This window comes from Hesperophylax consimilis, chromosome 9 (genome assembly GCF_061612785.1).
Source record: "Hesperophylax consimilis isolate HC1 chromosome 9, BYU_Hcon_1.0, whole genome shotgun sequence".
Classification (NCBI taxonomy): Eukaryota; Metazoa; Arthropoda; class Insecta; order Trichoptera; family Limnephilidae; genus Hesperophylax; species Hesperophylax consimilis.
Window position 1 is genome coordinate 21,598,898 of NC_142844.1, and position 26,614 is coordinate 21,625,511.

Sequence of the window (26,614 nt, forward strand, 5' to 3'; positions counted from 1 at the left end):
TATTTTTGATGAGTAGTTTCCTATTTAATGTAATTTTTCAAAACACAGCAATATATCAAATTGTGTTAGATTGATCATGGGTCCAAATAGGCCATTCAATTTGGATCAATTGCTATCAAATGATAATAATAAGCCCTGACATTAGGGATTTGATATGAAGTAATTGAGACTGCCCACAGCTACAGTTAGATATATTATTATGTTTGTTTCATCTACGATTGAGGTACTTTGAAAAAATATCCATAATATTTCGGTTTTGATTTGATACAACAATTGAAGTATTTTTGCGGAAGTCTATAATGAAAGCTATGTATGTGCGTGTTTGTACTGACGAAACTATGTGTACGTGCGATGTTTTATCAGCTCTGCATACCTCTGAGAAAATGAAGTACGATTGTTTGTAAGATTTTATTTAAAGTTGTTGTTGTTTCAATATTTGGTTTTGTTATTTGAATAAGTGACCTTTGTATGGATTGTGAGTAATGACATCATTGTTAACTTTTTTTATACTTATTCAGATTTTCAAAGGTAGTTAAACAAAATTATATTTAATATGTAATTTTCTTTCAAATGGTGAAATTAATAGTAAAGTTTACAATTGAAAATTTATTGAAAGGTTTAAAATTTGGTTCCATGATTACTCAACACAGAGACAAATCAACACACTTTTGTTTGTGGAAAATCTCCTGAATCAACAATTAAACACAACTTTGAAAAGTGAAATAGTATGAAAAGTCATTAAAAGCGATGAAAAAAAGCTAACCTATAATCCTATTGTATTTAGTCATTGATAAACCTGACCTAACGTATCATATTCCTGTTTAACCTTTTTTTCATCACCTTCCATAAGTTTATATCACTTTTCAAAAGTGTGTTGATTTGTCAATGTGTTGAGTTGTCCGGTTAGCTTAAAATTGATATCAAATAGAAGTTCCACGGCAACTCAGGACAGTGGCAACTCAACACACCTTTGTGAGAAAAGTGATATAAAGTCATTAAAAGTGAAGAAAAAGGTCTATAAAGCGAACCTAACGTAACCTATTTAACCTAGTTTATTCATGACTTTATATCACTTTTCAAGATTGTGTTGATATGTGTTGAATTGCCACTGTATGACGTTGCCCGGTTACCCAAATAGCATTTAATGCCACTGGTTAACTTTTCTTCGATTTTCCGAGTGTTCGCTTTTCAAAATAATAACTTGTTTAGCTAGGTTAGATTAGGTTTCAGTCTATTTCGCTTTTCAAACTTTGTAACAACTACCTACCGACTTCTGACTACTAAAGTAAACTAATTATATTTATAATAGGAGAACTATTCAAAATACATAATAATATATACTATATAAACTGACTTTTAAAAACTGACTTTAAACGCATCAGTCGAATTGTTATCTTAGTTCATTAGCAGCAAGAAACCTCCTGAAATTTACCTGAGATTATTTCCCTTGACTTCAGTAAATATATTAATATTAACATGTTTTCAAATAGACTTCTTCGGTTATCTAAGGCGATTTAAAACACAATTCAAAACGAAAGTAACTTTAATAATATACAGTGAGAATACCGGGCCATTCAAAATAATAATCCTTTTGTCTAACCCAGTCCATTCATTTAAAAGATTAAATGAGGGTTGCTAAATAATATTACTTGATGGAATAGATAAAAGGCTTACCTAGATTGTCGTGATAACAATATTATTTATTTTGATAATTTACATTACCTACTTTCTGTTTAGATGCAAATAATGCGATACTCAGTTTGTAGGTTGAACAATACGAGTTGATAATAATGGCCACACGGTAGATAAAAATTAATGTCATTTCACGAGTCCAAACAGAAAATGTTTAATGTTTGTTAGATCATAAATTGCTTGATCCTAAAAAAATAATTCTAACAGTTTAGACTTATAGAGCTGATGGATGGCAAAAGATTTTTTGCTAGAATAAACACAACACGAAAGTGAATGGAAGAAGATTTCGGGGACGTCATGGCACTCTCAAGTGATTTAAATACTTGAGTCGAGTTAAGAGTCGGTACTCGATGCAACTGAAGAGTATTATGTAACGATGTGTTAATGTGGATGAAGCAAGGAGTATATTCCAAGATTAAGGCGATGCAATACGTCGTGTAATATTTTAAATTGAGCCGCCATCAATAACAACCCTTACGTAGATGGCGATAAAGTTTAAATTCCCGCTTAACACCATCCGCCTGTTTTGATTTATGCAAGAAAAAAACCTGGCCAAAAAGTGCCTTTTATTTTATTTTCTGGATGTTCAGGCATAAATATTTAATTTTTTTCCGATCATTTTATAAATAATTTAATTTTCCACATTATACAATAAAATCATAACCGAAAATGGGTTCGTAAGTAGGATATTTTGAACTTTAAAGCAGTTTTTATAGGCCTATACATTATTTTTTTCTGGGCTTATAAAAAGACTTAGGTATATAAAAATACTCGATTATTTCAAAGGCCAAGATGTATTCTACTCGCAGTATTTAATTAAAGCATCTGAAACATTTCTAGACGACCAAATTTTCAAACCAAAAACACATGTTTTTGCATTACTACGTATGGCATCGCCTTAAGGTGAATATTATAAAAAAAGTTTAAATGGCAGCTTTTGAAATTTTGTTAGTAGGTGTATAAATGATTTAGAAATTTTCAAGTTTTCCACATGCGAGTTCCAATAAATATTGAATGATAAAGTAACGGGAAAAAATAATGTATTTCGCTTGAAAAGATTATTATGCATTATTTCAAAGTCAGACTGATAATATTAATGCCAATCGGAAAATGCAAAAAGGTTATAAAATTATTTTTCTCTAAATGCACATATGTATATTTTTCTTTTATTGAATCAACTGATATTTCTCTGTTTCATTAATTGCCGGCAATCCGGGCGTTTATTGACAATTAATAATATAGAACTACAAATGCAAGTACGTTACCCGCCAGGCTAGATGTTCTGTTTGTTGAACAACAAGTTTATTTTAGTACGGACAGACATTTTGATAAGACGTTAAATGGCTATGAAAACCTTCTTACTTTTTAATGTTATTCATGCGTTGGTAATCAACTGATGTGTGCGTAGCTATTATTGGTGATTTTGAGGCCCGGGCTATACGACGACGGAAGCGCAAAAGGCAATTTATTATGTACGCCGCTCGACTCTCAAATCAACGAATTTGTTTTTATTATTTTTTTACTACCTAACCAATTTTATTGTTTTTTTTTTGTCAAAATATTTGCAAACAACCATAAAAATCTTATGGTTGTTTGTTCAAAATCTTAAATCTCTGAAAGTTCTTCACATATTATTGGAAATTTTGACACAAAGTTGCATTCGAATGCGCGTGTGTTTTTATATACCCATATTATATAGATGTCACCAGTGTAAAAATATGCTTTTTTTAAATAGCGCCATATGTTCGACGTAATAGCAATATGCGCTATTATTTATCTATCTGCACAAATAGACTGTTCCACAGCAACGCGTTGGGCTACAGCTAGTAACTAATTAAAACATCTTATTGAATAACAGAATAGTGTATGGGATGATGCATGAACGTGAATAAAGCGAAGAGTTTGTGCCAAGGCAGAGGGTTTGTCCTCTCTGCATAACCTCACGGCGTGATGGTTAGTAATCAGTTAGAACTGCCTAGATGCTTTTTTAATTGGGTACTAATTAGTTGGGCTACATTGATACTAATTTCATTTTCCGGCTCTTACTGAATTAGTTTCACTTCATCAATAGAGCCGATGGCAATGCTTATGAATCTACGCAGGCACACGATGCACATATTTTTTAATAAATTATCCTAACCTAACCAAACTTTATTATGATGGCAGTTTCACTAAACTTTGACAATTCTGCGCCATGTTCTAAATTTTACACAATTGCTACAGTGGTAAAGGTGAAGCTAATAAGAAACTCAGTGTTGACGCGATGTGGGAGTAGGATGATTGCGAAATAATTCCAAAACTGCAATTTACCAAAGCAGACATTGTTCCCCAACTTTGTATCGCGTGTTTTAATTACGTACATTTAATGCATATTAAAACAAAGAGAATCAAGTCAACTGACGTTTTAATTTTAATTGCGCAGAACTGTGGAAACTAATTTTGATTTTGTTACTTGTAAAACTAAACTCATGTATGAAAAAGTATTAAAACCTCAGCTTAGTTAACACATGTACCTATTTTATCGATAAACACAACACAGTTCTTATCATGAAACGTAAAATCACTATAAAACCCCATTGGTTACATTTTTTGTTGTACTACTTTAATATTTTAGGAATGTTAATAGGTAATTTTGTTATGTAACTTTATTCCATTGAAACCCGTTTATGTGATTTATTGATACGGAAAACATTTTTTTCGTATCTAAATCCGCGGAATGCCCCTATATTATATAATCATATATAGTCATTTTACAATAATACCAAACACCAATTAGTATGTTGTGTGATACGCTGTTTATTAGTTGTATAAAACCGAACTCAACTATTATTGTGTTCATTTGAATAATAGAATTTTTGATAGCGTCTGAAGTTATTTAACACCTTAATGCGAAGCTTAATGCCAAATCACTATTTTGATTAATCTTTATAACGAATTGGTGTACATTATGAATACCAAAAATATGCTTTAAATAAATTGAAGGTTTTCCTATCGCTTCGCTTGAGTAGAATACAAATAAAAAATAAATTACTCAATAAAAAATATAAATGCAAACTACTAAAAAAATATTTTTTCAATAGAAATGTATGAACGCATAAAGGAAAAAACTTGAAAAAATACAGTATTATAGCTAAGATTATCTGTGACAGTTTCACTTGATTAACATTTTTGCTTTCTTATAAAATTATTTACAAAATAAATAAAAACCAGTTTTTTGCTTGAAATAGAACGTTTCCAGAATCCGTTTGTCAAGCGATTTTAATCCCTATTGCCTACGATATAAGGTATACCAAGAATATACACATTTTTGGCTTGTAGCTTCCTCTTAAGGTAGGCGACACATTATGCTACGTTTACATCCGCGAGCTGAACTGCCGAACTGCCTACCTCAACTTATGGGACAGAAACGAAGCAACCGCAAATGTCGCGAAACGCCGCTTGCAGTTGATTCGTCCCTTTCTCGTAATTCATGGTCGCGTTTCGATTCGCAAATGTATACGCACCCTTACGTTATACGTATCATGGCTTGGCATATTTCAGCGTATTGCTCGCCTTACACAACAATATGGCGAGCGATATGCTGAAATAGGCCAAGCCACGCAAATATAACGCGCTTATAGCGTCGTGGTATGTCACAGGCTTAAGGCTCCGTAGTAAGCGTTCAAAGATGGTTTGAATGAGAGATGTGTAAATGCGAATGTTAGAGGGGCCGCGATAATATTAAAAAACGATAATAATTAAGCGAAAATTGTGAAAATATTTCACTGTCGATAAATGCCTTAGTTGCATTTAAAGATAGACTGTGATTTTTTTAATACCTATAACATATTAAATAACAGAAACGTGTATGTAAACGTGTTTTTAATAATTTTCGGAGCTTTGCGATTTTTTTTCATCGGTGGAATTTCATATAATCACTGTTTCGGAATTACAAATTATCTTCAAAAATATGTATTTTTTTTTGTTACTCTAAAACTTAAAAGTGTTAAAGAGAAATATGTTATAAATTCGTAGAAATTGAGAATGCGGGGGCTCCGCCATGACTTGATAAAACTTATATATGATTTATTTTTGAATTCATAATCATTTATTATCTGTTTTTTTAATTGAATCGCTGTTGAATATGCCTTAATGGTAATAACACGCATTTTTGGGTTTTATCGATGTGTTGACGGAATAGTTCATTATAAAGTAGATTTGATATGACAATCTGTAATTACGGTTTAGTTAATGACATTTCAGCCTATTGTATTTTGTATCATTCTTTGAATGATATTTTCATTTCAAACGCGTGTCCCAATGTGCTTTCCATAAATTACTTCATTTTGAAACTTAGCTATCCCACAGAACACGCCATAAGCGCGCTACATTTGCGTGGCTTGGCCTATTTCAACATATCTCTCGCTATACATTCTTATTAGTAGTGTATGGCGAGCGATATTCTGAAATAAGCTAAGCCATGATGCGTGTAGCCTAATGTGTCGCCTACCTTAGGCCCCGTAGTAAGCGTTCAAATATGGTTTTAAAGGGAGATGTGTAAATGCGAATGTTAGAGGGAGCGTGCTAATATTAAAAAAAAACGATAATAATTAAGCGAAAATTGTAAAATCATAATTAAATTAATAAAATACGACTCGTTTAAAATAGAGCATCTGTCGATAAATGCCTAAGTTGAATTTAAAGAAACACCGCGATTTTTTCATATATACGTGTTAAATAACTGAACAAAATATGTTTTTAATCATTTTTGGAGGATATTTAGCGATTTTTTTCTATCGAGGAAATTTCATATATTTACCGTTTCGGCTTTACAAATGTATATAAATTACCTTCAAAATCAACATAATTTTTTTATGAATTTAAAATCTTAAAGATTTTTTATCTTAAAAGTCGGTAGAAATTCGGAATGCGGATTGCGTACATAGTATTGGTATTAATTTGTTATAAAATTAATTTGGTGTCAAATTCAAACAATATTATATTTTTATTGTCCAGGTAAACTATTGAACAATCTTTACGAGTGCGAGTTAATTGAAATTGTTACAGGTAGTTATAAATAATAGTATAGTTGAGTCTTGTTGATGTGAGATGTGTGGTGTGTGATGTTCGTCTGGTGGTACTGTCTCCAAACTAATACTATTGAATATTTAGCCAAGTAAAGTGTGATAAACTATAAACTATAGGTGAAGGTTGGTGGATAACGTCGGGTGACCACATCACGTCTAATTTTAGACCGTTCTCTCACCGCCGAAGCGCTCAACATTTGCATATCAACGTTCATCAAATATGGATGGAGATGTCGTTAAAATTATTATTATTCGTCTGCCGAAAGAAAAACATGATGTTTTATTCAGCGGATTCCGTTTTGTTGATTCTTTACTCACCCTGTTAGAAGTTAAAGCATTCACCTACTGCACGCTAAAGGGTGGATATCAGTCTTAAATGTATGTTAATTACACTCAAAGTAGGTACTGGAAATAAAATATTAATAAATAATTAGTCCCCCAACCTACCCTAGTAAGTACCTACCTTTAAGCAGTGGATCAAGGGATGAATGAATGGGTGTCTGGATTTAATAAAATAATTAAAATACATAACATTGCGTAGTTTTAAGTGATTAATTTTATGTTTCAACTTAATGTTAGCTAAATTAATATGCATAGTAGTTTCAAAAATAACTTTTACGATGATTTTGAAACTAAAAACGGACTAAAAAATCCTGCTTATTTTATCAAAAAGTAACTCTGTGGTATTATTTGAATTAAATATAATAACTTTGTAAACTCAACTTTTTAATCAAAAAGGATCAACATGCCTCAAAACCAATCATTTCTTCGTCAGGACAAAAGGATTTCTGACGAAGAAACCATTAGTTTTTAAACATATCGATCCTTTTTGATTAAATACTGGTGTGTTATTTATTTTATTTAAAATATTAGAAAACATTGGTATTTACCTTATCATTATGATTATAGGTAAATAGGTACATAATTTTACTCCTCCAATTTTTATCATATTTTATGTTTGTAAATTCTCAAAATTAAAAACTTTTAATGGTAGATTTCGGTTTGGTTATTCCAAAACTTTTCTTAATTCCTTTTTTTTTCCTGTAAACTAGAAAATTTCATTAATATTTATTTGCTTAGCTATTCCCTACAACCCTTATCCGATGGTTACACCCGCAAATGCGACCTCTTCAACGCCTCGGCTCTAATGTATGGGTCAGCAGCACTCGTAGTCAGTTAGTCGTAAGTCAGTTCCATCCCGACCGCGTTGCAAGGCGGCCCGCTCTCAGCTCCCGCCCTACCATCACATCGCTGCCTATTCACTAACGCGATCATTGAACAGCTGATACGGTGTTTGCCGTTTGCCAGTACACTAACTGTGCATGCGTTCTGAAACTACATATTAATTTAATATTACTATGAAACATAATTCGATCGATTAAACTAATGCGAAATGTGTAATCTTTAATAATACGAGTGCTGCTGTGAAGTGATAAATTCGAAAATACAAGTGAATTTTCATTTTGTGTCGAGTGTTTTTTGGTCCAGTGGCATCTTTATCGATTTTCCGACCCTGCACCCCCCTGTGCATGTGATCCAATCTCCCCCTCTCCTGTTTCTCCCAGCATTTTTCCCGGCAAAACGCTCCGTCGAGAAAAGTGTCCACGTATTGTAGGTACATAGTTTAACAATCACGCGTGTTGTGATAACTCCAGCGGCGTTGAGTTGTTGAGTATGTGCACACTCTGGCAGCGGGAATAGGTCTACTAGGTCACCGCGATGTCCTTGTGCCCCACTCAGGAAACGAAGGTAACAATTATCATGATGGTATTGCTATGGTGTAGGCCGCCCTCCACTCCAGGGCCGATGCTTAATGGGGGAAATGGTGAACCTAATCACGGCGTAAGGGAAAGTTGGCGAGGAGAATACACTTGGACGCGTCTTAATCGCGATCGCGTGCTCGGTGGGCCATTAGCGACACGAGACTGCCGAATGCCGAAATGCTGTTGTTTGTGTTGGAATCGACTTAGAATATTCCCGTAATATGATTAGCGAGGGGCTTCTTCCGGCGCTCGAACCGCCCCAACCAACCGCCCGAACTACTACCCCAAGCGAGCAAACGTAGCGAACAACCCTCGAGCGCGTTGCGAAACAGTATCTAAAACTTCACGTACTGGGGTAAATATCGGTTTTCTAATTTCGTTTGAGTTATAAGCATCGAAATGTCACTAAAAATTATTTTTAAAAACGGTTTAAAATCAGAACCTTTAATAGGTTATTTGAACTTAGCTTGAAAATAGTCAACTTTGTCTTGTTTGGTTTATTTCAGTAAATCGAATTTTTGGTATTTATAGAGGCTGTTTATATAAATTTTATTGGTTATGTTGTATAATTTTATGCCAATCTAAAGAACTTTGACAACACGTTTGCATTCCCCAAAGAATCTTAATAAAATTAAGATATTATTAGACTGTTTATTGATACTCCCGACGGGGAAAATCTATCGAGGATATTTATATAATGTTAATTATTTCATGTGGAGTTCGAATCGTTCAAATCGAATCTCAGAAATCGAACAATATCCAACGATATGTTTATCGTAAAGAATATTGCCTACATTCTATCGTAAAGAATAATGATTACATTATATATGTTTGTCGTAAAGAAATATGCCTACATTATATCGTAAAGAATAATGCCTACATTCTATAAATCTGTCGTAAAGAAATATGCCTACATTTTGTCGTAAAGAAATATGCCTACATTCTATCGTAAAGAATAATGATTACATTCTATATGTCTGTCGTAAAGAAATATGCCTACATTATATCGTAAAAAATAATGCCTACATTCTATAAATCTGTCGTAAAGAAATATGCCTACATTTTGTCGTAAAGAAATATGCCTACATTCTACATAATCACGATGTTACTGTATATATGTATATATTCCAGTTATTACACAGTAAATTTTATATTATGTGTGTTAAAAATTAGTTGCGTGTTTTTGTCCTTGGCCCACTGTTGACGAATAGTTTTTGTTTACCTGAGAATGTCTAATATGAAACATATTTTAATTTTATTTACCATGACATTTCTGGTTTATTATTATATTGTCTGGTTTATTCAGTGACTAAATCAACACCGATAGTGTTACACATTTATGATCTTATCAGCGCTCAAAACTTGAAATAATTTAGTTAATAGCTTAACACAATAGTGAATATGTATTTTAAACCCATTTCGTGTTATTTCTAAAATTTTAAAGTTATTTAGCTAACATGACTCGATAGTATCTTTGTTATTATTTATTTTGCTCTGCTAACATGCTGAAACAATGCTCTGCCATTAAGAGGCTTGGCTTCTAGTGGATGTACCTAGGAATACTTGACACAACTCAGAATAATATGGTCAAAGAACTGCATATTTGCATGTTAATATTTTACTTTTATAATGTACACTTGTTACATATTTTTATATATTTCGCTCCGGTTCTACACATCCGTAGAAATGTATAAAAGTATACATGATAAAAATAAAACTCTTCTACAACAAAATGTCTCGAAATGGTTACGTGAAATCACTATTTTAGATCTTTACAACGAATCGGTTTACATTATGAATACCAAAAAAATGCTTTGAATAAATTTAAACTTCTCATAGCGTTTCACTTGAGTAGAATTAAAATAAATTTGTTAATTACTTTATGAAAAATTTAAGCGTAAACTACTAAAAAAATAATTTAAAAAAAAAAATTTGGTTAAGATTATCTGTGACAGTTTCTCTCGATTGACTGTTTTTAATTCTTATAAAATTATTTACAAAGTAAATAAAACTGTTAAAATCGACCGTTTCTAGACTCCGTTTGCCAAGCGATTTTTATGTCTATATTTGTGGTGATATAAGGCACACTAAGAGTATGCACCAAAGATATTAGAAGAACGAGATGTGCTATGAGCAGTTCATACTGTGTGGAATTGTTTTGCCCGGTGTCGCCGGTTTTGTTCACTAATACTACTGCACACCTTCGCTTAAGCTAAGGTATCCGCACTAATACATAGAACAGATTTCTGTGCGTACACGTCCTGACAGTATTCAACGTACCCTAATTAGGTAGTACTCCGCCTACGGTCCGGCGGCCAACATAGCATATCTCGTTCTTATAATATCTTTGGTATGCACATTTTTGGCTTGTGTATATAAAAAAATATATTTTATTAGAAAGTTTCACGCTAAATTGTTTAATAATAGTACATAACAATATAACCCTTAAATTATTAAATAATAGTATTATTGAATATATAAAAGAAATTAGTATAAAGTATCATTTTCCTTTCAACTTTTCCAGACAGAAAAGTATTAGGTAGGTGACACATTACACTATACGCATAATGGCTTGGTCTATTTTTGCATATCGCTCGCCATACACTACCAATGGGAATGTATGGCGAGCGATACGCTGAAATAGGTCAGGCCACGAAAATATAGCGTTTTCTGACCCAAATCATGGCTAACTAACCATCACGCCATTTCCCCGCAGGGGTAGGCAGAGAGAACGGACCGCCAAACAACTCGGTCTTGGCACACACTCCTTGCCTCATTTACATTCATACATCGTCTTATGCATACTCTTATATTATTCTGACTCTTGACATGGCCCGACTCAAGTATCTGATTCACTTGGTCGTGCCATGTCTTCCTCGGGCGTCCCCGACTTCTGCTACCATTCAACACATTTGCATCGTATATTCTTCTTACACTCCTTTCTTCGCTCATTCGCTCTACATGCTGGCTATTATTTATTGGTGACCGGATAAATCATCACATCTTTAACAAGTTATATAAAGTCATGGAAAGTGATGAAACAAAAACTTTTTTAACTGGATTAAGTAGGTTAGGTAAAAAAAAAAATTTCATCGTTTCTAATGACTTTATATCACTTTTTAAAAGTGTGTTGGATTTTCACTGTGTTGAGTTATCATGGAACCTTATTTATTATGTCAGTGCATTACAAAAATAGCTTCTTCTTATGTAGCCTATTGCGGTGAGAATATAGGAAGTTGTGGCCTGCAAAAACGATAAGGAATTTATATCAATTATTTTTTTTTATGCGTACGCTACTTCCTCACAGAAGTAAGCAGAGATAATGGAATACATTTCGCTGCTATATAGTTATTTTACAGATTGTTTTCAGTGGATTTTAATAATCTTGTTAAAGGTTCCCAAAAATATACCTCCTGTAATGCAATTGCTTTATTCCACATACTGACCGTCGTAGTTCCGGCACACGTTTTAATGTACGTGTCATTTATTAGTTTTCTGGGTCATATATAAAAAGAAAGGCTTTAGAAATTTGGGCAGTTTCATATAAGGTCCTTGTGCCTTGTCGACTGTCATAACAATGGCATATTAAAGAGTAATGTGTTATCGTTTCTCACACTTTCCACTGTAATTTTGTAATTATTAAACTTTCAAATAAATAATTTCACCGGTATTATAAAAACCTATCCATCCGTAATTTTGTTTTATGTGAATAACCCACAAGAGTCCCAACTGCTCCCAACCATCTGGAGCCAGTGAGACTATGGTATCCCCAATTGTATGTTGTTAGGCTAAAAGTAGTGGGAAGGGGGAGGAGATGGGAAAGTGCCTGGCTTTTTAGACCTGGTCACCAAACACGGTTAAAGCCATTTGAGAAACGTTACAATTCTGAATGGTCGTCTTACGTCAGGGCGATACTGAAAGTATCATCCACTCCGAAACGTGCCACAAACATGCTAAATTATTTTTAATTAATAAATTGTAAAATAATAAAAATTAATTTAATTTACTTGCGCACGCCGGGATTTGAACCCGCTGCCTCCGGATTGCTAGTCGAGAGCTTGGCCCTTGACCACGGAGGCCGTCGATTGCTCAACATTATTGTTTAATATGGTGAAAACATAATCTCTGGAATAATGCATTTATTACTTTAATAAAAAACAATATTTTCATTTTGTTTATTCATTGTTTCGACAGCAACTCCACCAACGTTCGACCATTTTTAAGTTTATTTACTCTATTTGTTTATTGTTTACGTATTTTTATCACTTTAATAATTCATTGTTGAAAGATAATGCATTTCTTTTAATAGTGATTTATTTTGGGGTATTATGCCGTGATGCACTACCTCCTTCTTTCACCATTCCAGTGTCCATCCACAGGGCAGATAGTGATAAAAATACTTTTAAAAAATTAATATTTCGTTTCAAATGTGAACGAGAATCTTACAAGAAAGAAAATGTCCATTCTGTTTTTGTTTCACTACGTGAAATTAAGTAGGTACGTCATCTTTTCCGATCATATAATTTGAAACAAATTTCCAAAAGTTAACACACACTGCAAATACATGGCAAAATCGGGGAAAACGTGAATCTTTGCTTTATTTTCCAGATATTATATATTATTTTCTGTCTGTTTTCTAACTAGATTCAATCATAAATTGTACAGGGTTTTCCAATAAGAGGTGTTATTTTTTAATTTCTCGCTATTTCGGTAGATGTTACTTTTGAAGCTGTTATTTTTTGACATAAAAATGGAACGATATATGCTTCAACAACGCATTGAAATTATTAAAATTCACTTGAGTAAATCAAATGCAAATCATCTTGAGTGATGAGACCCTTTTCCACCTAGGTGGCTTCGTCAACAAGCAAAATTGTCGCATCTGGGGCTCGGAAAACCCAAGAGTTATTGTTGAAAAGCCTCTCTATTCTCAACGTGTGACTGTTTGGTGCGGTTTATGGTCCGGCGGAGTCATTGGACCTTACTTTTTTCGAAAATGAGGCTGGAGCAACAGTTACGGTGAATGGATTGCGCTATCGAGAGATGATTAGTGATTTTTTATGTCCGGAATTGGATGGTATTGATCTGGACAACGTTTACTTTCAACAAGACGGCGCTACGTGCACACAAGCAACGAAACCATTGATCTTTTACGATTGAATATCAAAATAACACCTCTTATTGGAAAACCCTGTATAACACTTCTTGAAATTATTCTGCATTTCTTTATCCTAAAATATCGACCGTTTTATTCCCTGCCATACCGGACTTGGTATACCGGGCAGTACGGTCATCATTATTTATTCATTCAGTAAGAGTTCAAGCTGCCGATGGACAGTGTCACAATGGGTCAATAATCTTACCCACTTGACATGAATGCAATAACATTATTTAATTCCAGGTAGAATAATAATTAGGCCAAGTTGTAGTTTGTGCATTATAATATTGCAATAATGATGTATTTGTTAACGAATTTAAAGATATAGGGTTTTCCAATAAGAGGTGTTATTTTGATATTCAAAGAAAAATGCCATTTTTTAATATAAATGATCGAATGTTTATTTCATTATAAAGAGGAAGGTATGCCGTTAATCGTGAAAAATAACATCAGTCAAATGACCACCACGACCACGCCTACAGGACCATATCCTTTTCATGATTTTCCATAACCAAATCGCAAAGTGGCTGCCTTATGTCCTCGATAGCCTCACGAATTCCTTCTTTGAGGTCTTGAGGCCCCAAAGGAAGAAGTCACAAGGTGTTAAATCACAAGATCTCGGTGGCCAATTGTGATCACCTCTTCGAGAGATAACACGGTCCGGAAACTTTTCCTGTAAAAGATCAATGGTTTTGTTGCTTGTGTGGCACGTAGCGCCGTCTTGTTGAAAGTAAACGTTGTCAAGATCAATACCATCCAATTCCGGCCATAAAAAATCATTAATTCCTTAATTGATATTCAAAATAATACCTCTTATTGGAAAACCCTGTATAATGTTGAAATAAACATTTGATTTCACAACGACGTTTAGCAATGCACAATGCAGGCGTCATAAAAACTAAGAATTTATTTTACGAGTGCATTTATTTTTAATGCATTTTGCATTTTTTCAGTCTGAAACTGCTGATATTTGATGTTTATCATACCAAAGGTACCTTATGCTACTTATAAATTTGCGAACCGAAACGCGAGCCGGGCAATGAATTGCGGTTGCTTCGTTCCATTCCCATAACTTGAGGTTCAGCTCTGCAATTCGGCTCGCGTATGGATACGTAGTATAATAGTATCTACTTATTATTTTATAACGATATTAGTTAATTTTAAAAAGATTCTACTCACATAAAGTTGAGAAGTTGTCATTATTCAGTACCTATTTCTTCCTAGTCAACTTTAACGATTATATTTGAGTTATTTACGTTTTAAGTTATTATGTGTTAGCAATCTCAATCACTCATCACTAGCACTTTGTAGATAGGTGCACACACACATACCAAAGAAGATTAGATACCAACCTACCTATTTCTTACGAATATTTATATTTATATTATTTCGTCCCAATAAGGCCTGGTTGTTTCAACTGTTGTATAGCTATAGTGGTATTTTAAACCTAATGGTCATTCATTTTCTCATAGACAGTAGCGCCGGTCACTCAAAATTTGTAACATTCCAAATAGCTTCACAATACCTCTACCGGACCGAAGAGAACAGTGACAAAGCATAACACTCTTGAAAAGTGATTTAAAGTCACGTTAATTAACTAGGTTAGGTTAGCTGTTTTTTTCGTCGATTTTAATGACTTTAAATCACCTTTCAAAAGTGTTCTGCTTAGTCGTGGAACCCAACATACGTAATGTGAGAACGGAATGGAAAATGTCAAGTTTTAGCTAAATTACCATAGATAGTAACCACCGCTTTAGTGCAACGACGAATGAAACAACCTGGCCTAAGTGATTTTTATTTAAATTTAAATTATAACATTAACTTAGGACGGGTTGTTTCGGAGAATTTGAACAATTCATCAAATTTCAACGTTCATTTTCAAGTTCTGTGAAAGATTTTTTAGAGTTCTGATTTTATTTCAGTTCTGTCAAGCAACTAGCTTATAATGATACAATAACAGAACTTGAATAGGATTTTCACAGAACCCGTAAATGAACTTTGAAATTTGATGAATTGTTCAAATTCTCCGAAACAACTCGTCCTTAGTAAACAGTTGTTATTTTGTTTCTTTTTATTATCATGTCACATCACAAAGTATCTGCTTCAAATGAAGAAAAAGATTTTTCTTTAACTTGATAAAAGTTCATTTTTAGAGCGTTTATAATTGCTAAATGAAAATAAAACATTTTTCCCCCTGAATCACATGCATCGCCTAAAAGTGTGGCATACCAGCTACCAGCTACCAGCTGCCAGCCTCAAACTCCAACAACTATTTCCACGCAAGTTCTGCCGCGGGAATGTTTGCTTGATAATGGGATTGTTTCAAAGAATTCTCGCGCTTAGTACTGACGTCCTCAACACTCATAACCCCATAACCGTATCGAAAACTACACATTACACTCTCCTGCGAGAACTTTTGGAATTAACTTATTATATTATTGTGTACTCCAATACACAACTTTGCTTGGGTTTTAGTTTGTACAGTATAATCATAAATTTAATGTGCTCATTATGAATTGCTTCGTGATTTTATTTCGCTAGATAAGCGCCAATGTTGACTAGCTCCCATTGTTTTACATTATTGCGAGCCTGATTTTTTTTCTGGTTATGAATCAGATACGCACGTTTTTGTCATTATTTATTTTAATGCGTACACCACTCAAGAGTCCCGCTTGTTCATGTAGTGATTCTATTGCACCCCCTACTGATAGGTAGGCAAAGCAGGTCGTAAATATAGTGGGGGGAGGTTGGGAATAGGCTATACAGACCTATATATCCATGAAACTAAATATATCTTGTTATTTAAGGCTAATGTTAATATTTAGGTTTATTTTCGCCAAAATAATTATTTATTTTTTTTAAAACATATTCACATCATTAGTTTGAGAATGAGATTACTGAAAAGGTGTATTTACCTCACTATTATAACAGTAGAACTTATATCTGTGTCTGTCTTTCTGAATGATGTAGTGTTATAGCCAACAATAATAAAACCTGAAAGTGTCCACTGGACAATTTGAAAGGAGGTATGAAGCCAATGAACCGAAAACTCATCCCATCTTCATGTTTTTCCCTTCTGTAGGTGTGCGAGGAGTCGCTGGCCGTGCACCGCGAGCGTCTGGGCGAGCTCAAGTCGCTGGTGGCGCGCATCGCGGCCGACGTGGGTCTGGAGGCGGCGGCCCCCCTGCGCGGCGAGCTGGCCGCGCTGGGCTCGCGGCTGGAGGACGTCCGCGCCTCGCTGGCCACGCTGGCCGGAGCCGCGGAGGGCCGGGCCCGTCGCCACGCGGACCTGCGCCGCACCAGGGACTTCCTCAGCGCGGTGCAAGAGGTATGTACTCAATCTGCATTCTACGTGTCACCAGGGACTCCATATACTGTCTTAATTCAAGGGCCATAATATCCTAAATACCTACTTGTTCCGTATCTAACTTTGTTAAAACTTTCCACAGTTCCTACTAGATAAATTTGCAATATTTAAGTTTCAAGCTGAATTTTCGCTAATTGTTTTGTTACGCCGAAGTGTTTCGTGATGTAACGCTATTAAGAATGAGTGGAGGGCCGTGTCTGCGAGGGAGATAATCAGGCGCTCGTGACCTTGTATCGCAAGGTGAATTCGAGAATGAAACATTCCGTTAATTCGATGACTTTTATCTTTCAGAGCCTTTCCACGGTGGAGGAAACCAACGGCAAAAATAGCGAAGAACAGCTAGTCGCTTTGCGCAACCATCTGCTGGCGCTGGGGAAATCGGAGACGCACATTCAAGATGTGAAGGATAACTCCTTCGAAAGCCGACCTTCTGTCGTGACCGAAACATCGATCGTGGAGATCTTGGAGCTCTGGCAAACAGTGTTCCGGGAAACATTCCAACAATACCACAGGCTCTCTTCTCAGCTGGTCAGGAGTCAGGACGGTGTCGCAGCCCTCCGGCTCTGGCAGGAATACCTTTACCACGTCCAGTCCTTCCTTTCGGGAACTATTCCTGAAGACTACCACAATCTAAAGGAGCAAAAACAGCTTTGCGAAATTCACCAAAATCTTCTCGCCACGCAAAAGTCAGTGCTTAACTCGAAAAATGACGGCTCTAACAAAGACGACCTTTTGCAGTTATCCGACAATGCCGTCATGGAACAATTCAGTTCTCTGACAAATCTTCACAATGAAACTTTGTCTCGAATTATGGATCGCCATGAACAAATCAATGAGAGAATAACATCATGGGATAAGTATAGAATAGATCAGGCCAAGTTGTTGCAGTGGCTTAAAGACATGGAGAGAGAAAGGGAAAAATTACAACTGAGATATATTCATATGAGGCGAGTTCCTAAAATTTTACACCGAATTCAATTCTTGATTGACAAAGTACCAGCTGGGCAAGCCCAAGCGAATGCCCTCCTCGCTCAACAAAAGAACCTTTTAGGCTTCTGCGAAGATCCTTTGGCTGCGTCCATCAGAATAGAATACACAGGAATCGTTAAACGAATTGAAAACTTGGAAGCCGGCTTACACACTTGGCGAGACTACATTAATCGAATTATTTTATTAATTTCCGATTATGAAACCCAAATTTCTTCCCTACAAACTGTTTTAGCTAACACTCAAAAGTCGATACCGCAATCTGTAGAAACACTGCCGAAATCTAGATCTGAAACTAAAGACCTTCTTGATAAACTCCGTGAGTACCGGAAGAACATGGCTAACCTGGTCAAAGACTTGGATAGTCTCAGTGTTATTCAAGAGCAACTCAAGGATTGCGTGAGTCCACAAGACAATAAAACAATCAGTCAAAGAATTTGGATCTTACGGCAACAGCAAGCAGACTTAGACCACCAGTTGTCTGTGTTGATTCACCAGCTAGAAGAAAAGTTAGAATTAAACTTATTGTTTGATTCTCGTCACTCAAGATTCGTCATTTGGATTACTGATTTGGAATCTAGACTAGACAAAGAAAGCAAACTTGGTTTTACCAGAGGACTGAAACCTGAAGACCTTCTGCACAAACTAGAATGTGATCTAAAGTCTGATATGGTTCTCAAGGAACCTGAAATCAAATGGATTACCAACACCGGATTGGACCTTATCAACTCTTATGGACAGGACGAAACAGACCAGCAAAGTATAATTAAACAAAAGATAGACACCGTCAATGACAAGTGGAACCGACTTAAGCAGGTTGGAAACACAAGAACAAAGAAGATCAGAGATCTTCTTCAGACAATACTTCAACTGGAAATAAGGTTGTCAAAAATAAGAGAGTGGCTTTCCCAGACTGAATCACAACTATGGAAACCCTTGTACGTGGAATCATTTACAAAAGACGTCTTTAATAAAAATTTGGAAGAACATGACAAATTACAAGCAACCATCGAGGAAGAGAGTGGAGAAATTGGCGATGTCTTAAATCTGTATGAACTTTTACTAAACGACGTTGACACATGGAATGCTAACTTTGATACCCAGAACCTCAAATTGGCCACTGAAAATGTTGAAAGAAGGTGGAAAATCGTATGTGAACAATCAACCGAAAGAAAACGCCGAATTGTATCTATCTGGTCTCTTCTTCAGGAACTTATTAAATTGAGCAATGAAGAAGAAGAGTGGTTACAAAGACAAGAATTATCTCTTCGAGACATTGAACAGTCAATAGAAGGCTTACCATCTGACCGTATTTCAGAAACAATATCCAAAATTGAAACTCTCATAGACAATGTCAATTCAAGGAGTCCGGCTTTGCAAATTCTAGAACACACCTACTCTAAACTAGCCAAAACCAGCGGCTTGGAACCAGAAAACTTGCAAAATCTAATTTCTAGAGTAAGATCAATGATCATCAGGTGGAACAACTTGATACCAAGTGCTGTTCGTTTATTGGGATTGTTGCGCCAGGATACCGCCATGCACCGGAAGTTTGTCGATGCTCACGGCAAAGCAGTCGTAGGATTGACACAAGTGGATGTCCATCTCACTCAAATTCAACACCTTCCCCGGCGGCAGAACGTCAAACATCAAAAGCAACAACTCGAGGTAATTACACATTTTTCGTAAAAATCATTTTTTTATTCTTGTAGTCAAAATCAGACTTTGATCTCTCTGATTACATTTTGGCAGATTTCTTAATCCTATGAAAACTTTTATCTTTCAGAATATTGACCTAGAGCTACAATCCTACAATGAACTGTTACAAAATGCCGATGAATTGGGATTAGTCCTTATGCAGAGGAGCACCAAAGAAGAGCAGAAAGACATTCAGGAGATGATTGACGAATACCAACTCCTTTGGAGAGATATTCAGTTGAGGATAGTTCAACTCAAACTGGAATTGGAACAACAAGTCAACAAACCTCAGAGAGAAGTTGATGAGAGTGTTCAAGTTGAGACACTTAAATTTGAACAGGATTCTGCCATCCAAGTGGACACGCTGTCTTCATTGTCCAAAATGACATCTTTAACATCGAAGGATGCCTTTTTGTTTGAACTGACCACAGCGATAACAGAATGTATTCAAAGTCTCGATTCTCTTGAAGCCATTGTGTCCACTCCAGAACCCCAGCAAGCCAGTCCAGAACATGCCAACCTGGGAACTACCATCTCCAAATTATCAGCCAACTGCCAGTCCAGCGTTGAGCTTATTAAACATCTCAGTGGCGTGTTGCTGATGGAGTGTGGATGTGACGAAGATGAGGCACAGACCAGCCAAGTTAATATCTTGGTTGAACGATATGAAAAACTGCTTTTGCTTGCTAAGAAGCGAGAACAACACATCAGAAGTCTTAGGTATGTTTTATTAACAAATATTTTTTTATCTTTTAGAAATGTTATTTTGATTGTATTTCTGTTTCTTCTTTTAATACTGTTTTCTCTTGAATATCTAAAATTGGTGTGTGACAATCCCTATTTTTTCTAAAATAATAATAATTGAATCTAATCTTTATGCTTTGACTTTTCACAGTATGTATTTCATGTGCATGATTCATTCATCATCAAACTCTTCGTTCATTACTATGTACTTTTTCCAATGAATTAACATTAGCATGGGTTTCTTATTATGGTGTGCTTACTCTTTTCTGCATAGGTCTGTCTACATTGACGCTTACTCCTTTAGCTGTGAACAGTAAGTTATTGGTTTTCTTCAATTGATTTTTTGAGTGCTTCTTCAAGTTTTCTAATTGCACACTGTGTTTAATCCTTGTGTTGGTGGATGTTGTACATAGTTGAAATATCATAAAATATCTGAGTGCTGCCTTTGATGTCTTCCACATACTCAACGTATATTTACTTTTAGTGAGGCCGGTCGTCTTACGTGTCCGCTTTGCTCACAACGCAATTGGAACCAGCTGGATAATGACCTCTGGAGATTAGAGCAATGGTTGCAATTCGCCGAAGGAACTCAAAGTACTCAAACCTCTTTGCCAACAAACATTGAAAAATTGGAAGACATCATCCAAGACCACAGAGAATTCCTGCTCGACCTCGACAGCCACAAGACAATCATTGTGTCTCTCAACATCGTGGGAGTACACTTGGCTGACCACACAGAGGACATGGAGCGAGCAGATCGTCTCAGAGCTAGACTAGAAACCCTTAATTCAAGATGGGACACAGTATGCAAGAACGCCGCCAAATGGCAAACCAAACTACAAACAGCGCTCATGGGCAACCAGGAATTCCATACCACCATCGAGGAAATGTGCAGATGGTTAGAAACAACAGAAGGTACCATCAGGGCCTCGGAACCCGTGGACCTAACAGCTGACAGATCGATAATAACCGCCAAGTTCCGCAAGTTTACGGATTTGCACGCAGAACTAGAACACTGTGAGCCACGGGTGGTGAGCTTGCAGGAATCTGCCGACCAACTGCTGCGGTCTGAAGATGCACCGGAGGGCTCCACCACCATTTGTAAAAAGTAAGAATTCTCTTTCTCATTATTTCTAATCTTCTGGTTGAATTTTTCTCCAACTTAAACGTTTTGTCACATTCATTTTTATGAAAAAGAAAATACAAAATTTATGACTATATTCAGTTTGTAGTATTGTCACACACAAAATTGTTACAGTTATTTTTTTTTTTTTTAAGATTATCATTTGTGTTGTCTACTATTATTCATATCTTACATAGCGTTATTAGAAAATCAATATTTACATTTTTAGTGCCTGTTTTTTTAAAAGTTGTACACATCTTAGAGTAGAGTACTTTAAATCTATAATCTGTCTCCAAATTTGTCATCACTATTTTCAATGTCTCATTCATTTGTGTTGTTCATATTATTAGCAGTTGAATACCTACCAATTGTGTTCTTAATTTTTGTACCTCGATGAATTCATAATTGTGTCATAAACATGGCTTGCTTTTTTTATGTTTACAAAAATCACCAATAGCTTCTATTATAAAATTGTGCTTTATTTTATAAAGAAAATTTTTAGCTGACATTGTATTCCTGGAATATGTGATCGTTAATATTTGTATTAGCTTTTATAAATTCTGTATAAATATTTGCTTTATCTGATATTATGTATACAAGTATGGTATTTGACTGCTTATTTTCAAGATGTATCCAATGGTAATACAGGAATGCACTAGTTGAGAAATGGCACCCCATGGTAGTAAAAATAAATTGCTGAAAGTGTCTCTGATCACAAATGTAAATTTCACCAAATTTAGTATGGCAAATAAAATTACTGCTTATAATTTATTGAAAGAAGCTTTAAATTAAGTTGATTTTGCCAGATCTCACAATTTGATAGTTTTTGCCACTTTACCCAGATATTCTGCTTAATCAACAATTTATAATGTTGCCATATCCAAATGGTTATAAATGCGAGCACCTGTATTGCCTTTGCTAATTATATCTTTGAATGTGTATGTAATGTCTTGCTTCTCATCGGGCAATCATTCATCCATCATAATGGCTCCATGGTTAATTAACACGCAGTCTGGTGTGCAGACTGACGGAGCTCCGGCTGAGGCTGCAGTCGCTAAGGAGGCTCACGGCCGTCTACGTGCTGAAACTTGGTGCTGTCCTCGGTCACGGGGCCGGAAACCTTCCACCTGGCGAGGACACCACCCTCTCCGCACTCTCCAGAGACGTAAGTTGCATTCATTCAACTCTCCCAAAGAAGACAACTTCATTTCCGCTTCCATTTGAACATTTGAAAAATATTTTTTTTATATTACGCACTTATTTATTGAGATTTTCACAGTATAGGTACCTAAATAATGTAGTATTAAAATTAATCGTTTTGGGCGTTTTCATAAAGGTCCTGCACCAATCATAAAGCGAAATTAATTTTTCGTGTATTTAGTGAAATAATAATCTAATGATGTTCACATTATAAGTTGAGTAAGTACATTTAAAAAAAAACTAGGTCCTGCTGGGCTCCGTTATATTCTCTCTTTCTGATTTTGTGCTATTTATGCGGTGCAGAGTGAGGTGCTTCAATAGAGAGGTACATATTATATCGGCAGTATGCCTTTATTTACCTACTTCGTATTGTGTGTATTGTAAATAAGTAATCAAATACACAAACATGCCAAAGAATTATGTAGGTAAATTATTTTATCTAGGTTTACAGTAATAAATATTTTATTGTTTTGTCAATACTCGTGATTGCAACTTTGCCACTACAAATATGTACCTACCAAAAGAATCTAAATATTTTGTTTTATTGTTATCTCAATGGTTTCCTCAAATATTTTTTGGCTATGAATTGGAAATTTGTCTCCCCACATATTTACTTGATAAGAATTGCAAAATGATGCAGGTAATTTGGTAAATAAAATGCCATCAGGCATTTTTTTTCATTTTAATTGAATCTAGTATTTTGGTTTAAATAGTTTTGAGTAGTTTGACAAGTATCATTGTGTATTATTTTGTTCAGCAAATTTTGCTTTTATAGCGTATTGCACCTTATTTTTTATTTGATTTTCCCATAGCTTCTGGAGCAGCCCGGATCCAGCGGCCTAAATGGGGCGCAGCCTCCGCAATCTGACGAGCAAACGTAAATAGTTCTTTTGATCTTAAGACTGACCCAATGTTCTTCCTAACCACGCTTCTAGTGCATGCCTTCATAAACGTACAATGCTAGTTCTTTTATTTCTTTCAGCATGTTCTCCTGACCCGGTGACTTCTTCTATATGTGTTGTGATATCTTGCAATCATCAAATCATTAATCGGAGTACCAAAAATCATTTTACAGCCTCGGAAAATGACAAGTTTTTGTCAATTTTATGAAACATAAAGGGTTATCCAAACTCTGCCTAAGTGCAGTAAACAGAATGTGAACTAAGTTGTTGCTCTGAATAATTTATAAAACATTTGCTTCAAAAGTATTGTTTTTGTGTTCTTTCCCACTAAGATTTATTTTCTTACTCATTGTGTTAAAATTCTTATAAAAAATATTTTTTATCAAAACACTAACCGCATTATGAAATTTAAATATTTTTTATTATAATATATTACATCATACATAAATGTCGATTTATCTCTTATAAAGTTCTCTTACATACATACATATATGCAGCATGTTCTTTCTAAAGTGTTTCCAATTTTATTATTATATTAAATATTAACCTAACGACTTACTTTTTTGTCTTTCGTCATTATTGTTCTTAAGCATGAGTCAATAAATAATATGTTTTATTGACTTTAGTTTCAACCAAAAATTATATTTTATCAGTTTACCCTATGTGTATTGTCTTGAAAAAAAGGTTTTTTTAGATATCTTCATCATAATGTGTATTGTTCATAATATTATATATTCATTATTTGATTGTGACTGTATAATTGGTATTATAATATCAAATTATTTGTTTTTTAGACAAATCTTTATGAATTGTAGTCGCTTGTATTACTTTTAATCCCTGTGAATTTTTTCATTATGTTGATAATAAATCTTTGTTCCTGTCAAATTGGCACAAATTGCATTATGTGAGTAACTTCACCATTGGGTTATAAAAACTGTACAATAACACATTGATGGCAAGCTATTGTACGTACTATTTTTCACAAAAATGAGTTAAGAACTAAACTCTATTTCCATTGAAGAAACAAAATTTGTATGTCTGAAAATTTGGCATTTTTTACTCGTGCCTTTCCAAAGAAATTTACATATTTCGATGAGTTCAAATCAAATTTTCCAAAAGATTCAATTTTTTTACTTTGTTTTTCTCGAAAAATGGTTTAAAAAGAAACTTAACATTTTGCTAAATTTAAGATTACATATTTTAATCTTCATATTATTGTGTATTTCGATGCTAATCTTTGCGTTTGCACATTACAGAGATGACGTAGACACCGGTGTGCTGAGGCGGGGCTGCAGATTCCTGGGGCGCGTAGTGCGAGCCTCGCTGCCCTTCCAGGCGCTCCTGCTTATCCTACTGGGGGCTGCGGCCCTGGCACCCGGACACCGCGAGGACCTCTGCGCTATGACCAACAACCTGGCCCACAGCTTCGAGCCTATGCTCGTCTATCGTAACGGTCCCCCGCCCGTCTGAAAACAACCATAACACTTAATCACTTCTCCCATTCATCACTAAATGTCTCTGCATATTCCGCTTTGGGATTTACCAACTGCAGTATATTTTAAAAATGGTATTTATTTTTTATTTTATAAATCCGGTTTCTTAATATGATTGTAAAAATGTATATTATTATGTTGACATCAAATTAAGGTTGTTTTTTGAGGGTTCGTTGATAGTTATTAGAATTAGGGTTCTGTTACATTTCCATTGAGATAGTTCCTCTTAATCAAAGTTCTGGTCAGTTCTGTTTCATTTGTTATATATTTGCATTTAAACAACCACAAATGAAAACGATGTATCAATAAATTTTGTCTAGAGATGTTGACCGACATAGGTTAAATTTGTATACACACTAATTGTGACAAATAACAAGAAAGATATATTTATGTATCGCAACACGAATTTGTACTTAGCCTTATGTTAGTTTTAAGCGTAGCAACCAACTGATTTCCGATTGAGACAGTCGAAGAAAATGACGTGGGAATTAGGAATACTCGTAACATTTATTATGATGATTTCGAGTCATGATTTGATTTTATCGTCTAATGAATTTGTTGAGATTTTTGTTAAGTGGAAAGTGGAATTGGAGAGGGGACGTCAGGAGGGGTGGGGAGTGGAACACCCACCCCCTTTACTCACCTCCCCACTATCGCTGGACAGACCGCTACTCTCCACGGTCTGTGCCAAATACAGTCGCAACGCATTCGGAACACCAACTCATTTTACTCTCCAAAATAGTTGCACTGTTCGGAGTTGCGTTGTATTATTCGTTGATTGAATTTTGTTAAGTATTCTCCCGATCTTAATATTCTTTCAATCGACCAATTATATCTACTTAATATATATATTATTATATTATTTTCTTTAGTCTACACTAGTGTTTTTGTCCGGAATATGGTGCTAATTTGTGTTATAACACAAATATAATGAGTTAATCCAGAAATATTACTAACTTTTCCTTACAACATTATGTTATTCTGTTTTAGTTTTTCTTTTTTTTTCGCATTAACCTTTTTATTACCAACTTTTTATCAGATAGTAATCTTCTTTTATTTTTTTCATTTAGGTTAAATATTTACTGCACAAATTTAAAAAAAAATGTCTTATGTACATGCCTATTGATAATGTTTTTTTTGTTAAGCTGAAATATATTACAATTTATAAAAAAATTTATTTGCTTGTTACTATGTCCTTGATTGCTACATCACGTAGTCATTGTATTTTTATATAAAAGAGCTTTTAAGGTGTGGAATGTTCTGTATTCGATTACCGATAATATTATGCAATAAATCTTTTAAAATAAATTCTCACCGATTGAAAACACCCATCCACATCCATCTCCTTAAAATTTAATTTTGTTGAGGTATCCCATATATATATTATTTATTACATAGGGAAAATTTTTAAATGATTGCTA

The 26,614-nt window shown here is 34.8% G+C and overlaps 1 protein-coding gene across 10 annotated transcripts in view; it reads left to right on the plus strand.

Moving 5' to 3' along the window:
- The window catches only part of Msp300 (Muscle-specific protein 300 kDa), a 280,129-nt gene extending 253,628 nt beyond the window's left edge, over window positions 1–26,501 (plus strand). For 6 of the 10 annotated variants that reach the window (XM_089635781.1, XM_089635775.1, XM_089635780.1 and 3 more), the window contains 8 exons: window positions 16,762–17,007; window positions 17,338–19,701; window positions 19,820–20,451; window positions 20,750–20,788; window positions 20,960–21,583; window positions 22,610–22,763; window positions 23,611–23,675; window positions 24,957–26,501. In XM_089635781.1, coding sequence (XP_089491907.1) covers window positions 16,762–17,007; window positions 17,338–19,701; window positions 19,820–20,451; window positions 20,750–20,788; window positions 20,960–21,583; window positions 22,610–22,763; window positions 23,611–23,675; window positions 24,957–25,170 — 4,338 coding nt within the window. In that variant the 3' untranslated portion in view covers window positions 25,171–26,501. The remainder of the gene's footprint in view (window positions 1–16,761; window positions 17,008–17,337; window positions 19,702–19,819; window positions 20,452–20,749; window positions 20,789–20,959; window positions 21,584–22,609; window positions 22,764–23,610; window positions 23,676–24,956) is intronic. The other 4 variants (XM_089635784.1, XM_089635785.1, XM_089635777.1 and 1 more) reach the window with 2 other exon arrangements.
- The last annotated feature ends 113 nt before the right edge of the window (window positions 26,502–26,614 follow it).